Genomic DNA, 17,018 nt, shown 5'->3' with positions numbered 1-17,018 from the left:
GTATCTCCTGTCAGCATATGACCACACACACACACACACACACACACACACACACATTAGCACAAGGTCAGATCCTTCCTCCACCACCTTCCCATCTTCTTTTAACAAGGCTCTGGGAGTGATCGGCCAGGTTCGGGGAGAGAGGGGTAATTGGGATGTGTCACCAGTATCCTCTGTGACGACAGAGCGCTCGTTACGGCTGCAGGGAACGTATGCTCGATTTTAACCCTAGGATTAAGCAGTGAGGTCCCACAATGCATTGTGCTGAACCGGCAAATTGCTGACCAAACTGCTAGGGGAGCAGAGCGGAAGTGTATACACTGAAAATGTCATAGCGAAGACTCACACACACTGCACAAACAGACCCGTAAACTGGACACACACTCACACAAAATGAACTCAGCATTTGCTCATGAGAATGTATAAAAGCTTTCTCTGGAAGAACGACTCTTTTACTCTTCTACTTTATACTTTGTACCATTTTTTTTTTTTAAAACTTAATTTAACAAGCTTGCTCTTGCATATTTTTTGGGGGAAAGTACCCATCTCTCCCCAGAGTGATAACAGTTGTCTTGGCAGGAAACCCAGGATTGAAAATAGGAAGTCCCCCCCTCAGCGAAAGGTCAAGATGGACACAAACTTGTGTCAGCAAATTCATGTCAACATCCAAGATTGTATTTACATTTGGTTCTGCCTGAAAAGGAAACATCTCAGAATATCTGAATTACTTCAGAGTTAAACTTTTTACAAAGAACAAAATGGCCAAAGCAGCCATCAAAAGAGAGAGCTGAACATGCGCAGGACGAAATCAGCAGCTTATACATGCATATAATGTCAAAGGTGATACATATCATAGTATTAGAAGAGATTACTGATTTTCGCCCTTGCTACGCCTGACAGCCTCTCTGTTATCACACAGGGCACATGTGCAGCTCGCAGTGATGATGTGGGCAGATTTACTGCATAAAATTCAGTCTTTTTTTTTTAAACAAATGGTCTTCGATTTCACACAGAAGTAAACAAAAGCAGGCTTTTTAATTCACTACAAGCTCTGGCTAGTGTGAGCTAATGCTAACACCAAAACTTTAGAGTTGGACAAGTAACATGGTGAGATTTTTACGGTTTACGATTTTTACTTGAAGTTTAAACAGTCTCGTAAGTAATCGCAAGCAAATGTCAAGTCACATAAATTGTAAAACACAATGCGTTTTACAATTTAAAACCGTCACTAAATCACTATGTGTATATTTGTGCGACATCTCACGAGTCACACGCTCCCTGCAAACAGCACGGTGAAAGTGTCTCAGAAAGATACACGAGAAGTCGTTTAAATTCACAAACATTCCATTTAAAATGTCTGCGTTTCTAAGTGATGATATACAAGTTGCAAATACAAAAAAAAGATTTATATATATATATAGAACCAAATTTACAGATAAAAAAAAAAACAGTTTTACAGATTGAAATCACTCTGCATTCATTTGTGCAGTGTGTTTTATGAGTTATGTACCTTGACATTTGCTTGTGAACACTTATGAGACTGTTTCAGCTCCATAGATTTATGCTTTAATGTTTGCAATTTCAAACAATATGGCATCCAGCTTCCAGAATGTAAACTTCTCCAAACCAAAGAGGACATTGTTGTTACACTTAACAATGCACTGGCACCCAGGTCTTCCAAGCAGTGACCGTTCCACTCCTGTATTTATCCACCCTAACCCCTCACGTGGATATAGTTAGCTAAGAACATGTCACGTGCAGCACATAAAATAAATAACACTAGGACACTACTGTTTGAAATAGTACAAATGGAGAAATCCAAAGCTTGACGGGCCTTGTCGTGGCTCGCTGCAGCTGCTATTGGACGACCACCGTTCAGGGGCGGGGTAAAGCAAAGAGGAGTCAAACATGTGGGAGTCTGTAAGATTCAGTGTACAAAATATCTCTCTTTTCCCACAAGTCAATCAGAAGAGCTAAGCTGTGTGGGAATGGACCGTAGGGTTTACAAGTAGCCATTTAGGGAGGCAAAAGTGAGTAAGCAACAATTCTTATGGATTTTTATTGTTGTTGATCCAGACATCAATATCCTACTGAGCTTCTGTCAGTTTAGATTCATCTTGACACAAAGCTCTCTGAGTGCAGAAAATTGCAGCAGATATAAGCCAGCATGGAGTCAACTGGACATGGTGAGAAACTGCTCGGAAGACTAAACAGGTCAATTTCACAATATTTCACACACAGATTTATTGAAAAAGAAATAATGATAAGTCCTCCTAAAAGTTTCAGCTTTTCTTTCCAGCCTTATTCTAAAACAGCATCACTTCAAGTTGTGAAAAACTGCAGCAGCTCTTTTTTAAAGCCACATATGGAGGGATGAAGTGGAGGTAGTCAGCACTGAGATCATGGGATACCAATGCTGTCACTGTGTTTTGTCCCACGTCTCCCTTCTGTTCCCCAGACCGCTGCACCTCCCTCTGCGGACGGACGTCCCACTCAGGGACAGGCTGCCCCTGTTTGTGCAAACTCAAGCGTGTCCTGTCCTGTGCTGTAAAGTGTGTGTTTCTGTGTGTGTGTGTGTGTGTGTGTGTGTGTGTGTGTGTGTGTGTGTGTGTGTGTGTGTGTGTGTGTGTGTGCGTGCGCGTCTGCTTGCCGACCTCTGCATGCCTATCTCAGGCTTCTGCGTAACATCCAGGAAACTACAGGAAAAACAGAATTGAACATTATGTAAACAGCCCATGACAAACTTCTGGAGCATCCGTCCAACTCTGTATGTACATTATCAATTCTGTCATGTCCCGAGGGGAGAGTGCACGGATTCAGTATTGTCTCTGTGGGCTGCAGCGAATGGTTTATGTTATTGCCCACCGTGTCTCAGTGCCAGCCACTGCCAGATGTGCGGAGCATCCACTCAAGACGTCTGACCACAAGTTCAGACTTTGTAAATGTTGCACAGTTCTCCTGCACATTTTCTTGTGTGACTTTAACTTAAAATTGAAAGGTTGCAAAGTTTATGTAGTTGGATAATTTATTATATTTTGCTTCCAAATATATGAAATAAACATGTTTAATAGTTAAATTCAAAATATTTTTGGACTTCTGGCAAATTTAAAGACTTTTTCACGACTATTTTGTTAATTAATTACGCCATTATTATGAAGTCCTTCTCCGAGTTAAGATGCTAAACCTTTGCTGGTCGCAGATTCTCAAAATGTGAGGATTTGCTCCATTTCTATGTCTTATATCATAGGTACCTCAAAACTAAAGAATCGGGCTGGTCAAGACTTCATCTTCAGCTTTAGGGAGTTGTTATGGCCATTTTTCATTATTTTCTGACATTTTTGAGACAATGTAATCAATAAATATAATCTATAGCTGCAGGCTTAAATTTCACAATTCCAAAGTCACAGTTTACTTCAGTCCTTGGGCTGCAAGGCTATAATATGAGTGATTAAACACAGCGAGAGAGATTCATATCAATATATCTTCCCTAAAACAGGAGCTCTGGCTTTCACTCCCCGTCCACACCACAGCTGGGATATTTCTGTGAGGTCCAACTAAAAAGTCGTCTGTCTGCCATGCACCAGAGACGTCCAACTATATTATTACAGGAGAACGGACTCAAAAATAGCTTCAACAGACGCCATTCAGCACACCAATCATGAGGACCAAGTGGAGTAAAGATCACAATGTGAACTATTACAAACATTCAGATCCGCTGGCCTCAAGGTTTCAAGCCACTTTTCTTCAAACAGTCAAAACCCTTCTGTTATTCTAGAAGATCGAGTTACTAGACACAGCTAACCAAAATAACATATTTCATATCTACTAACATTGACCTTGGACGGGAACCAGACGCTGCTTCAGAGGTTACCTACAGATGGACGTATTAACAGAGCATCACATGGTCTGTGAAACCACCCTTCACAATTGAATCAAGTAGAATTTCTGAGTGACATGCCTCACTCTGCGTAGTTTGTGTCACTTGTTTCCGGCTTGGCTAGAAATGGCGTGAATATTTTGACGCTAAAGATGTCAAAGTGTTAAGTTAGCTGGAATTAACACTAAAAAACATTAATACGCTCATAAAAGACATTACTGAGTGTCGTCACGGCACGGAAAGAGCTCTACTTGATGTCAAAATGGTGAAACAGGGAGAAGCAGCACCTTCCCTCTCTTGCCAGGAAGCAAGTGGGCATGTGGGACATGTAGTTCTGCATACAGTGCTGGGGGCCAATAGCTGGTTTTATGTTAGATCCCGGTTGGCAAAACACCCAGAATCCTTAAGCTATGTCGCTAATGAATCCCTTATCGAACATTTTATCACTTCAGCTTTTTTTTTTTTTTTTTTTTATTATTATTATTAGCCAAGAAGAATGTAGGAAAAAAGTAGCACGGCCTGTGAGCCAGTTCACCCAACGCCACACCAGTGCTCTACGTGTTATACACTCACACGCTTATGTACTCGGGATCTTCTAGTTAGCGCTGACACTTATATTACTGTAATATTTTATGTTCACAACTAAATAACTCTGCATCAGGGGGTATGTGGAGTGTACTATTTCAGCGTGTCACAATCCTTCAGTCGACATTTCATATCTCAAGCGGCTGATCTCAGTTTCAGGTTGTAGCTAGCAGGCTGCAAAAATATTTTTGGCTCATAGCATCGTCTCAGCTAACAACATTTCACTGATTTCAGATCTCACCTCACCGAGTTGAGTTTAGAAAAACATTAGCTAGTCCAAATGTTGAAACCTTAAGTGATTTGATGAGGGATTCAAAGGTGGTTTCAACAAGCAAGAGCATGAATCATTAATGATGAATTAATGATGACATGTGAGGCAGACGTTTAAAATGCTACGTGAGGCACATTAAAGGAATCTTTGGCTGTAATGCAACCCTACAGCCACCTATAACTACTTACAATCCAGCGCCACAATGTGACGAAACAACATTAACGTCAATGACTTGCACTGACTGAGATTAGCAACATGTGGATGAGGTGCGTGTTGAGCAACAAATATGCAGGCTGAAACATTACAAGGTCTACCTACACAGCCGTAATCATGCTCGGAGACTCCCTGATCCACACACAGTACAGCGTGCACACACACACACACACACACACACACACACACACACACACAGAGACAGCCACGTGCACAGGCAGCAGCACAAAGCCTGGACAAAGGCCTTCCAAGGCCCTTCCAAGGCTCCTGCGAGACAGGCAGGAGAGTTAATATGCTTCCCACTGTGATCACACCCTGCAACAGACGCAACACACATCAGGCTTTTAATCACCTTGTTTTACAATGAGTCAGGAAACGGGCAAAAGACAGCTAGCTTCTTCATTGGCCTCCTCTGCGCTCCCAAATTTATGACCCTTTAAGTAACTTTAGTATTTACCCAGCAGTGTAGGGAGGAGGCAGGGATAGCAAAGCAGAGAAGTATCCTTGGCAGACACATTATTTCTCTTTACCTAATATTTTTTAGATGGTAAGTCTGCGTCTCGACACATTCTTGGTTTTTCAAGGTTATAGCACAATTTACCGACTCCTCTCTCCCCCAGCGGTCATGAACTCTCTATCAGTGAATCATTATTGTCTAAAGCAAAACTGATCAGCTGTTTCTGTAAAGCGCACCACATGAACGGTAGTTACAGAGCTTTTCAGACAGCCAATCTGAAGGCCAGCAGACCTGCACCATCTCTGAGTGATGTATCAATACACATTCGCAGAGGCCTGGAAGAAACCTTGACAAAACACTAACCCTTTGCTGGCAGAGAGATTAATCAATAGCTACTTATTAAGAAGACTGGCAGTTTCCAACGTGCAGCCACATCACGGACTGGCCCTGACCTCGCGGTACGCACATGTATAACGCAAGGGCAAATGTTCTTGGCTTTAGCGATCGCACAGGGGAAAGTGCTGGGGATCTGAAAGTATTACACCATCTTGGGCTTAGACGACTGATATTGGAGAGTGCACTCATCTAAAGATGAACCTTTTGCTTCTTTTAAAAAAAAAAAATCTTCCATATCACTGGAGATAAGCAGAGGGACGGAGGGAGAATGAGAATGATTGGCATGACTCCTCGCACCGTGAGATGTTAGATACAACATTTATTATCAGGGTCACTTTGGTCACGTCTCTCCAGATTAACAGCCAGCTCTCTATGTATACATGTGACATGTCATTTAAGGCATTTTACGCTCGGAACATCTTGATGCTGTGTGCGCTCGCAGGCTTTGCCCGTGAGGTAATGCACAGGAGAATATGGACGGGCTATGTGTGCACATCAATGAAATATTCATGTAGAAGTACTCAGAACTCTGAAGAGGGTAGAGCACAAACAGCACCTCGGCAGACGAGAAAAACGCCCCAAAGGAATAACAGCGAGGGAAAATAACAGGGAGGGAGTGAATAAGAGAGGAGGGGAGAGAAGAATACACAGAATTATATTTATAGCGATACAAAAGAATAGGAGAGTGCGCAGAAAGCCATTTTAGAAGTTGAAACAAGAAAATGTATTGTGTTCTTACATGTCTGATCACGAAGACGCACACAGATCAATACTAACCCGTGACTCCTTTGATCACGTTACAGGGTAAACGTAAAGAAAACTATGACAGACTGTCCACCTACAACGCAGCAGCTGTTTTACAGCTGTGCTTCCTGCGGTGTCTCCTGGGTCCTTCTCTACACTGGCACGGTGACTGACATGTTGTTGTAGTGGTTTGGAGCGAGCTACTGCCCCGTCCTGATCGCTTCCCTCTAGACACCGCAAACAGCCCCTCCCGTCTGTCTCCCACAGGATGATGGTGGTGATGATGATGAGGGCCCACACAGCCAAACACCTCCAGATTTGGGTTGTGCCCAGACCAAATGCCCTACTTTTCTCTCCTCCCGAACAGGGAGCAAGAGAACACTTACAATTTCGTCAGCTGAAGAGTACAGTAAGTCAGAAACGTTGGATCTCTACTGCAACAGCTGAGTTAATTCAAAAAAAAAAAAAAAAGATTTAAATGAAAAGAGATGCTTAGGCTCCATTTCTCTTTATGAATTCTGATCAGTCAATGACGGCAAGCTGTAACTGTTATGAACTGTTAGAGTCCAGTAGAAAGTAACTTAGCTTTAGGCTGTTTGCCAGGGTTTATTTCCTAAATGCAAAATATTCATCTTTTTAGATGGAAAAGAAAACTAAAAGCGAAAAGTAACCCTTGAAGATGAAAACTATGACATCACTAAAAGCTTTAACGATAATGCAGACGAGTAAACGAAACGAAGTAAGTTCTCTTCAGTGATTTTCTTGCATTTTGGAGCGTCTGACTGAAAGAAACGGATCCTCAGCTGCCTTAAGGTGTCTCTTTACTGAGAAGTTGATCTGGCTGCTAACAGGCAGCATCTTTCAGTGTTTCAGTGACGTTCTGCCTCAGCCAGTGATGTTAGCCAACGTTACCTGACAGATTAATGAATCAAATGCATACACAGAGCAATTAAGATCCATGAAACCAGACAGACCAGTACTATGATATTTACAAAAAGGTAAGCTATCATTAGCAGCTAATAATAACTGGGGGATTTGTTGGCCACTTGGTGGCAGCAGACACAAGCTGTGACCACAACACTGACATATTAAGTAGGTATGACAAACTTAATGCTAATATTTGCCTCTTTACACACCCAGCAGATGTGGAGGAACAGTCGGTCCACATTCATTCTGTTTTAGCTCTCTTTTGTTCGCTGGTCTCTAATAACAGCTGCAGCCAAAATGCTGCTCTATGGCAGCGAAATGCTCCATTGTGTTCACCAGCCAGATGCTAACTTTGTCTGTCTGCTGTTTAGTGCTGAGCAGGTGATGTACAGTGGGTTTATGGGCCTTTTTAGTATAAAAAAAAAAACAAACAAAAAAAAAAAACAGCAACCTGCTGCTACAAAAAATGACCCAGAGAGCAGAGGGAGTGAAACAGAAGCAAGTTGTGAGCCATCAAACCAAAACAATGAGCTGAAAGTCACATAAAGCTTCAGAGAAACTAGGAAATTATAGGAGACTGCAGAGAGTATGATCATTACTAAATACAATGTTTATAGTAGCTATAACATTACTTTTAGTCAGCTTTCCTCCATGTACAGAGGCTGTTGGATTGCTGGATTTCAGCCGTCTGCTTAAATCATATCCAGTGTTTTAGCTGCTCATCTGAAGACTAAAATGAACAATAATCAAATGACTAAAACTAATAAAGATTTTTGTCAAAAGACTAAAGTCCAGTCAAAACCCCACACATTAGGCTAGTTACCCTCAGCAGGTAAGAAATGTGTGAGAAGACAACCGGGTCTGGCTGCAGCACAACAGCTGGGTAGGAGAGAAAATAACAGCAGTTGTAAAACTTTGTAAGAATATAATAAGTTTCCAGTTATGTAAGTGCACAGTGTGTATCTCTGTGCATGCAGTTCCAGCAGTGAAGAGACCCGGGCGCTCAGTTACACTCAGCTGTTACTGTGTGACGAGCTCCTCCCCGTCCAAACATTCTGTCACATCGTCTCAATCAGCCTCAGTCTCGGCTATCAAGTGACGTTTAACCAAACACATCCCATCCCCGCTTTCCCAGCGTCCTCTCCGTCTCTCCCTCTATTCCTCTAATGGCTCTTTCACTGCCTCTCCATGTCTATCCCCGTCTTCACTCTATCCCCTTGTCTCTTCCACAATGCGCCCCTCCTCTCCTTTGGACAGGCGCTGAGTCCTCCTGTTAGAGCACTGCCTGAGACAGGTGTCGGCTACAATTTCAGCTGCTAGTCTCTGCAGAGAGGCAGTGCCTCTGCTGCTCGGCAGCGCTGAAACCATTACACCAGATAGGTCCCAAGGTCAACAGAGCTGTCAGGCCAAGCTCCAAGCTCCTTACCCCTCCCCCCGCAGAGAGGTGTGCTGCACAGAGAGTTATTGACACACTCTTGCATACAGGTCATTGTCATCTCTCTTCTTTATGCTAATTCTGTCATTTGCTTGCTGAGTTGTTTTTCTTGGGGCTGCAATGTGGCAGGATTTGTTCCTTATAAACATTTTATGGATACAATAATAAAAGGTGAAAAGAAAAGCAACAAAGCCCAATCTGTGCCTTTAATTAGAGCTGGCATTTGGATGTGGGTTAGTGTACTTGAACGCGGCACACTCTGCTCGAGTTTGTCATTGAGGAAATGGCCTTGATGGAGTTCACAGTCTATGTAGGTGGTGAGATCAGGAGAAAATGAAGAAAGCGCGCGGGGAGACATTAGGGAGATTTGTCGGGCAGCGTACAGGGAGAGTTCGGTATGTGCATACTTCCCCTGATATATCTGTTTATTTGCACAGCACATCCAAACAAAAGAGCGAGCAGGGAGGCCACTTCAGCCTGACAAAGGTCACATTTCCTAACGCAGGAAAACTGCTTCCTGGCCGGCTGGAGCTCGGCTGCAAGATTTAGTTCACCAAGGAACAGGACTGAGCGATTTGTGCTGGACTTATCATAACACGGCGCACACACACACACACCTCCTCAGGTTTCTTCGCTGAACGTAGGAAAAGGTGCCGTTATGTGAGAGAGATGCACATCCAGTCAGTTTGATGCTTACAGCACTGTGTATTTTAAAGCAAAACCTCCAGTCTTAATGTTATCTATCTATGTAGACCACTTTAGAAATCTAACTTCGTTAGTACCTGTGAGCTACAAAACATTCCCACTTTGATGAATGTTAGAAACAAAACAAAGCCTTTAACCATTCTGCACATAAAGGAACAAAAGCGCCCCTGCCTACACGGTAGCAACACACCACTCCAAATAAATTGCAGTAAGCAAAGTGCTACCATTAATCAACTGCGCTCTTAGTTCAGAATGAGCGGTCGGCTGTAACTTGTCAAGGGCCTTTACATTTAGTATTTGCTTTTACACTCTGCAGGCAGACGTCAAGTTTCCAAGAATAAAACAGTCAATTAATCTAGCAGTCGATCTGCGCACCTGCAGAGAGAGGAGGAACGTGTGGGGAAAGTTATCAACCCCTCGAGTGCCTGAAGTGCTATTTCATCTACAAGAGAGGCGCAGATGAATACTAAGGGAGGTTTCTGCCCATCAAAGTGCAAAATCTGTGTTTGAATAACTTTGAATACAATGCAAATGATATCCCTAAAGAGCGTGGGGAAAGGCGAAAGATTTATGAGGAGGTGGCGAAGATAACAACTCAAGGCAGGTGAGCTTCCAGAGCGGCAGCGTGGGTCTAACGATGTGGGTCCAGGGTATCACCGAGGGGCCGGGAGCACTCTGAGGGATACGTTTCAATTTCAATCAGCGATTCAGTAATAAGAGCAGGACTTTACAAGGATTTGCTGCTGCAGCCAACTATCTTACAGAGTAGACAGTATGACTGCAAGATAAATATCATACTCATCACTGTGTGCTATAAATAAGCTGGTCCTCACTCCACCAGTAGCAAGAAGAGAACTACACACTATCATTTTAGTTTATAAATGTCTCCCACTAAAACCTCCTCAGTATATTACACCTCGTCTTAAATTTAAAACTGCCGTTCATCGGAGCAGGTCTGGACCGGCTAACTCTCGATGCCCTGCTGGTAACTGCTGAACGTGGGAAAGGCTGCCTTCACCACACTTTCCCCTTGGAAGCATTTCAACTTTTTCTTCACCTTTATGCACAGAATGTGTGTTTGATTAAACAAGTAATCAGTTAGCAGAGACCTGTTTCAGGTCTAATAGAAAGGGATAAATTATATTGACTCAGTATCTTTGATGTTCTGTGTGATGCTCTGTAATGTTATGAAACGATGAAACAGAATGGTGGCAGCCAGATTTTCAATGACATCAGTGTTCATCCGTTTATTTCCTTGCTATTATTCTATCATTGCAGTACCTCTATAATAGTGGAAGTGCAGTAGAGTTTAAAACCCATAGAGTGATTGTTTTAATCTATGGGTATCAATATGTACCTGTAGTATTTCTGTAGGACAATACTCTATGAAATAAAGGCTGCAGATTACTGATTTCTCTCATTTGTGTGGTGTTCTCCCAGAAGTCATTTTTAAAAAGAACCGACTGACGAATTGTGCCAAAGCTGTTTAACCTTGTGGAATCGATTTATAACACTTAACGTTCTTGCCCATGAATTCAGTTCCCCTAACTGGGATTTAAGGATCTCCAGGGGGCCCTTTAGAGAGCTGTGGAGGCCCCCAGAAAAGTGCCATCCTTGACAGTGAGCCAATTTCAGAAAAAAAAAATAAACCTGGGACTTGTCACTATTATTATTTCTCTCATTAAGTCCAGATCAAATAATAACCTGATTCACAGCAAAATGAAAATCTATACTTTTGCCAAATATTTGCTCGGGTCACATTTAGCCCTGCTGATTGGCCCGCTGAGGCACAGGGTGTTGGCAGTGATGTGGAGCCGGTAATGAAGCCTACTCACAGGGAGACAGTTCTGTTGGGTAGGAAGCTGGGCTGCAGGGTGTCCATCAAGTCCACATCATCACACACCACTTTGACTCGGACGTGCTGCCTGCTCAGCTCCTTGGACCTCTCCGCCGAGCAGTGACAGCTGTCAACGATCAGGTCAGGACAGTTTCTGTTGCTCAGGCTCGACTCCCACAGCCCGACGATTACGCACAGTAAGCTCAGCGCCCTCATGGTGGACTGGGCTCGTTTTAAACGCACGCTCCTCTCAAGTTATATCCTCCCAGCTCCTGTGACAAGTGGGAACCATTTCACGTCGCCTTCCGTGACATTAAAGCACGGCTCGTGGTCGAGCTGCAGCGCAGATCTCTCGTGCCCCGCCGGTCACCGGCTGCGTCCCCGACAACTGGAAACTTTCACTTTCAGCGCGGCTCTTGCGATTAAACCCGAGAGAAGAGAAGAGAAGAGCATCAGGAGCGTGAAGCGCCGCATGTTTGCCGTTCTGTGTTATAATAAGTCCTCCAAACTCTTTTGTGTGCGGCGGCATGTGTAGGGAAAACTTCCAACGGCGCGCGTCCAAAGTCCGGATAAACTTTGCTGCGACACATCCTCTCAAAGCGGCAGCATAAATGAAAAATAGAAGGCTGAGGTAAATATCGTACCTAATTATCCACTTAAAATCAGACTCCTGTCTGAGCTACTGCATGCCGTGCTGTCATTCACTCTCATCATCCACTCCTTGCGCCCCAGGACTTGTTGCGCAGGGAGCAGAAAGTCCCTCCCCGACGAGAGCTGACAGACTCCAGCGTGGGCTTCAAAACTTTTCACATCTCCAACATATACACGAGGACACACACATCTGCTTTCATGACATCACAATAAAGAAGACCGTCTCCTTCTATTCCGTCCACATCCATTTCATTAGAAAGAGGCAGCAGCAGTGAAAGGGGAGTAAATCACCGGATCCAAACATCAGCCACATGAAATAACTATGAAATTAAACTATTTCTCCACTCTGCCACCTCCAAGGGTCCCCGGAGGTCCCTGGGCCCCGCTCTGGGATCTGCAGCAGTGTCCGCTGCATGTGTGTCAGGCAGGATTTCTCAGACACAAACATTTACAGTGTCTGATGAAAAGTGTTGCTGTTTGTTTTATTATCCTTATTTACTGGGGGGACAGCTGCAAAGGGACTGTTTGTATCTGTTTTCTGAGGCCTGTACACAAACTGAAAATGATCTAAACTGTGAATCACTTCTGAATCACCAGAACCTCCCAAAAGAGCTCTGTAAGAAGCCGTGCAAGTAATTAATGAAATAATACCACAATAACAAAAAAGTTTGATGGTAAACTGTGGTGTCCTGTTAATGTATACAGATCCATATCGCTCTCTTTTGCTCTGAAGCTGATGCAGGCGTGGAGCACTTTATGAGCACACTTGTAAACCTGACATTCATTGAAATGATGGCAATAAATAAAGAATATGAGCTGGAAAGTGACCAGATTGATACAGTAACACAATGCTGGACGGATGGAGATGATTAACAGCTTGCTTCTCTACAGCCGAACTTAACAGCTTTCAAAAATGACCTTTATCTTGGAAATGTCTCTGTTCTTGATTGAGAGATGTAAATACACTGAAACACAAATATAGTTTCAGCTTTCATTAATGCTGTTCTGTGTCAATGAAAGCCATTCGGGTCCCAATCACTGGATGACCCTCAGGAACAGACATATGAGGCCTCGCTGTCTCGCATGTTTCACGTGTTCTTATCAGAGGATGGAGAGTTCGAGCAGCTCACAGAGTGGATCAAGTGACACCAATCGTGTCCGTTGATGGTGGATCCTGTGTGTAAAGCAGCGTCTCACCCCGGGGAGACAGAAGCTGAGACAGCTGGCTGGTTGGGCTCCCTGGGGCCGGGGCGAGGTGCTTCCCCTGTGTGTGTGTGTGTGTGTGTGTGTGTGTGTGTGTGTTCGTGTGTGTGTTCGTGTGTGTGTTCGTGTGTGTGTGTGTGTGTGTGTGTGTTCGTGTGTGTGTGTGTGTGCTGCACCCAGCGCCAAATTCCTCCCTCATTATCCACATTGTCTCCGACGCAGGCCCGAGAGCACAAAGGAGGATTTGAAGCCGCTCCCACTGACCCTGCAAGCAGCTCCCTATTCTTCGCTCTGACAGGCAAACATGGACTCCCTTTCTCCCTACAGGAGCGGGCTGTGCAGGGCAGGACACATCCCTCCCCTCTGTATTTATCCACATATGGAGCCCTTATTCCCTCCTTATTGTGCTCCCATGACACTCCCTCGCACTGTCACTCAGGCTTGTTTACACAGATGTATATTTACCTCGTGCCTGTAAGTGCAGAGGAGGATCTTCCCCCCAGCTGACCCCTGGGAAGCCAATAGGAAAGTCACCCAGTGTAGCGAACATTACTATATGAAGTGATCCATCTTTAATGGAGCCTGCAGAAACATTCCCTTGGATGAGAGCCATGACCGTTCAGTGAGCTACTTGTATGCTCTTAATGGAAAACAGAACCTTCGCACACGAGCCCGTCCTGTAAAGGTTTTCTTTCTGGCAGGGGCTCTATTTTCACACCGGCAGCCTGCTTTGAATGGGATTCCTAATCATCACAAACAACATTATTTGAACTTTAAAATATTTTACAGGCAAACATCATCATTAAAATGCCTCCAGATCGCAGTGTTAGCTCAAGATAAAGGCTCATTAGCGCAACATGGAGGGAGGGAGTCAATTGTTCTGAAGCAATGCAAACAGTCTTCTTCTGCAGAGCATGTTCTCATGTTTTCCCTCTCTCACATTAGTGTTCACGGCTCTCCATTATTACTCGCTGACAGAGATGAATAGGCCATGGCCGGCAGCAATCACAGTCCTCACTAAATATTTACCTGCTCCACTTGAAGAGGCCAGGCTACAGATGACAGACTCTCATTATTACTCCATGACTTTTGGAATGAAGGCTCACGGCATTTTAAACTTCTTCTGGCTTTATGGAGCTCCCACCGTGTTGCTGATGTGGTGCAGATGCAGATGAGAGCCGTTTTGACTTGTAGCAAATGTGACAGGTGGCTTCAGCACAATCATTTATTTTATCTGTGGGGTTTGAATAGTAATAAGATAATGCCCCCTCAGTAGAAATACACTTTTCGCTGAAATTTTAAGGTGCAATGTGAGATTATTTGAAGATTGTTTGTATGAAATTCATATATTGGTACTACATATTAAATCCCTCTCTTTTTTATTTGTTGTCTTGTTGTGGCCGTTTGTAGTATGCTGTAATATAATAAAGCTTAAAGCTGCTCTCATAAATATCTTTTTAATTGCAAATGGATTACATTTTTAAAAAGGTGTTGTTCGCAGTAATGAACCCACTGAAATGATCCCCTGTGCTCTATGAGGCGTGTGAACATGTTGTGGTGGAGTGTTGTGGCATGCAGCTTTTGTTTTGGTCCAGTCTCACCAATGTCAATTTAAAGTGCACCAGAAAGCAGTTTTTTTCTTCTTCTTACCAGAAGCGCCATGAATAAAATACTGGTACACTACCTGCCAAGAATGGCGGAGCAATTAGCTGCTGTAGAGCCAGATATTTCCCTCAGGAATGCTAATGTCACATCGCTATGTGTCCTCTGGATGCATAAATGTCAATGTCAGCTAGAATATTCACCATATCATCTTTTAAAAAAGGTGGTAATATGCCAATGTTGCATTTGCAGCTTGTTGGGAAATGCAAGTGGGGGAAAAAAGTAAAAATCAACTGTATTTTAGGTTGCTAAAACCTCCAAATGCCCAGACACATTACTGAGGACGTGACCTTTCCTGGTAGCCTGTATTCAGGTTTTCCTGTTTTACCTTCTATGCCATGTCCAGAGCTCCTGGTCAGTATATACCAAATGTGCTTTTTGCTTATACAATCCTGTGAAGTTAGTGTAGTTTACTGTCCATTTTAAGTAAGCTGGGCTAGAAGAAGCGAGGCAGCTTCATGTCCAAATCCCTGCAGGCCGACTGGAAGCTTTCTGGGTGAGTCAAACATGACTCGTCTGGACATTTAATCACATGCATGCAACCCTTCTTCTTTTATACATATTAACATGTGCTTGTGAAAGTTTGATGGAATGCGAGTGGGCAGTGGACACCTGTGACATGTATTGTTGTGACACAGTGAACACCAACATGAGCCCGTGGCTTTTAACCAGCTCAAAGCCCAGAGGATTTTGGTCAAGAACAGTCAAGTCAAATCAAGTCAGATTTATTTATAAAGCGCTTTTTTGAAGAGTGCTTCATCACTTTCTGTAGAGAACAAGGAAAGGGAAGCGTAGTGTGCGACTTTTTCTGTGATCCACAGTCAAACAAGTGATGCTGCTGATTCTGAGCGGAGAGCAACAAGTACAGCAACACAGTATAAAAATCTAATTACATGTTCTGCACTGAACTATCTGGCTTCCTTTTTCAGTTAAAGGCTCCTTGGATGAATTTACCATCAATAAACTGAGGCTCACTGTAATAAGGTGCCAAGAGGATTCGGGAAGCCAGTGCTACTTTTAAACTTGAGAACGGAGGACAGTGTGGTGTGAGCTGGCATGTTAGTGTTCCTGCAGAGGCAGGGTGGACCCACTGACCACCAACCACCAGGGTACAGCACAGGGACTTCAGTGAAGGTTTGAAGGCATGTATAATGATCTAAACAGAGACTACTGGAATTAATCTTCTGAGGCCCCTTTATGAGAGTGTGGATGTGTTATTGCCTCCACGGCCTCCTTCCACTTTCCCCCCTCGCCTGAAAATAAACGCGCTGCATCGCAAACCAGAGCCAAGTTTGAGTTTGAGCTCCAGTCGTTTTCACCTCATTTGCAAACCGGGCACATGACGGCAAATTGTTTTCAAGGGAGGCTGCTCGCAATAAGTCGAGTATATTCATTTGTAATCGCTGTTTTCCCTAAAGTCTCATAAACGCGCTGCACATAAGCTCCTCGCTTGTTTTCACATCTCAATACAATCATCGTGAAATTTCATCAGCCCGCTCGTTTGTCATCATTAGCTCTGATGGAGGTCACTGTGCTCCTGCCTGTCCATCTTTTGACACGAATAAAAGCTATTTGAGTGCTCCAAGGCTGTTTACTGGGGCTTTTATTTTGCTTTTCTGACACACAGTATTTGGTGGAGAGACAGGGGCTGCGTTGCCCAGCTCTGTCTGTGGTGCAGCAGTGAACTCGGCCTTATAAGTATTCTAGCCTCCATCCATGATCCGGCCTGCGTGAGCGGGGACCCAATGAGGAGATGAAGTACCATGGGAAGGTTTCCTGGCAGAGCAGAAGGAGGGGAAGGGCACTGCAAAAGGAATCCTATTTCGACAAGTCATTTTATCATGTTTCCAGTCTTAACATAAGAACCAAACATTGAAAACAATCTGCCAGCGGGGCGCACAAAATTCACTTACACTTTTGGGCTCATCTCTGCTCTCTTTTAAAACAAGGAACAATATTTCAAAACATATCACGCCGATCCTTAGGTGTAAAGATGTCTTCCTGTGGCTTTTCTGTTTTTCAAGATTTTAGAATAACAGATTTATTTCTATTGAC

The 17,018-nt window shown here is 43.7% G+C and overlaps 1 protein-coding gene across 1 annotated transcript in view; it reads right to left on the bottom strand.

Annotated features, from left to right (window-relative positions):
- Positions 1-11,775, bottom strand: part of LOC139210718 (adhesion G protein-coupled receptor A3) — a 136,966-nt gene extending 125,191 nt beyond the window's left edge. Inside the window, exon 1 of the mRNA XM_070840850.1 lies at positions 11,446-11,775. Coding sequence (XP_070696951.1) covers positions 11,446-11,663 — 218 coding nt within the window. The 5' untranslated portion in view covers positions 11,664-11,775. The remainder of the gene's footprint in view (positions 1-11,445) is intronic.
- Between the last annotated feature and the right edge of the window lie 5,243 nt (positions 11,776-17,018).

This window comes from Pempheris klunzingeri, chromosome 12 (genome assembly GCF_042242105.1).
Source record: "Pempheris klunzingeri isolate RE-2024b chromosome 12, fPemKlu1.hap1, whole genome shotgun sequence".
Classification (NCBI taxonomy): Eukaryota; Metazoa; Chordata; class Actinopteri; order Acropomatiformes; family Pempheridae; genus Pempheris; species Pempheris klunzingeri.
This window is presented reverse-complemented; position numbering and strand designations above follow the sequence as displayed.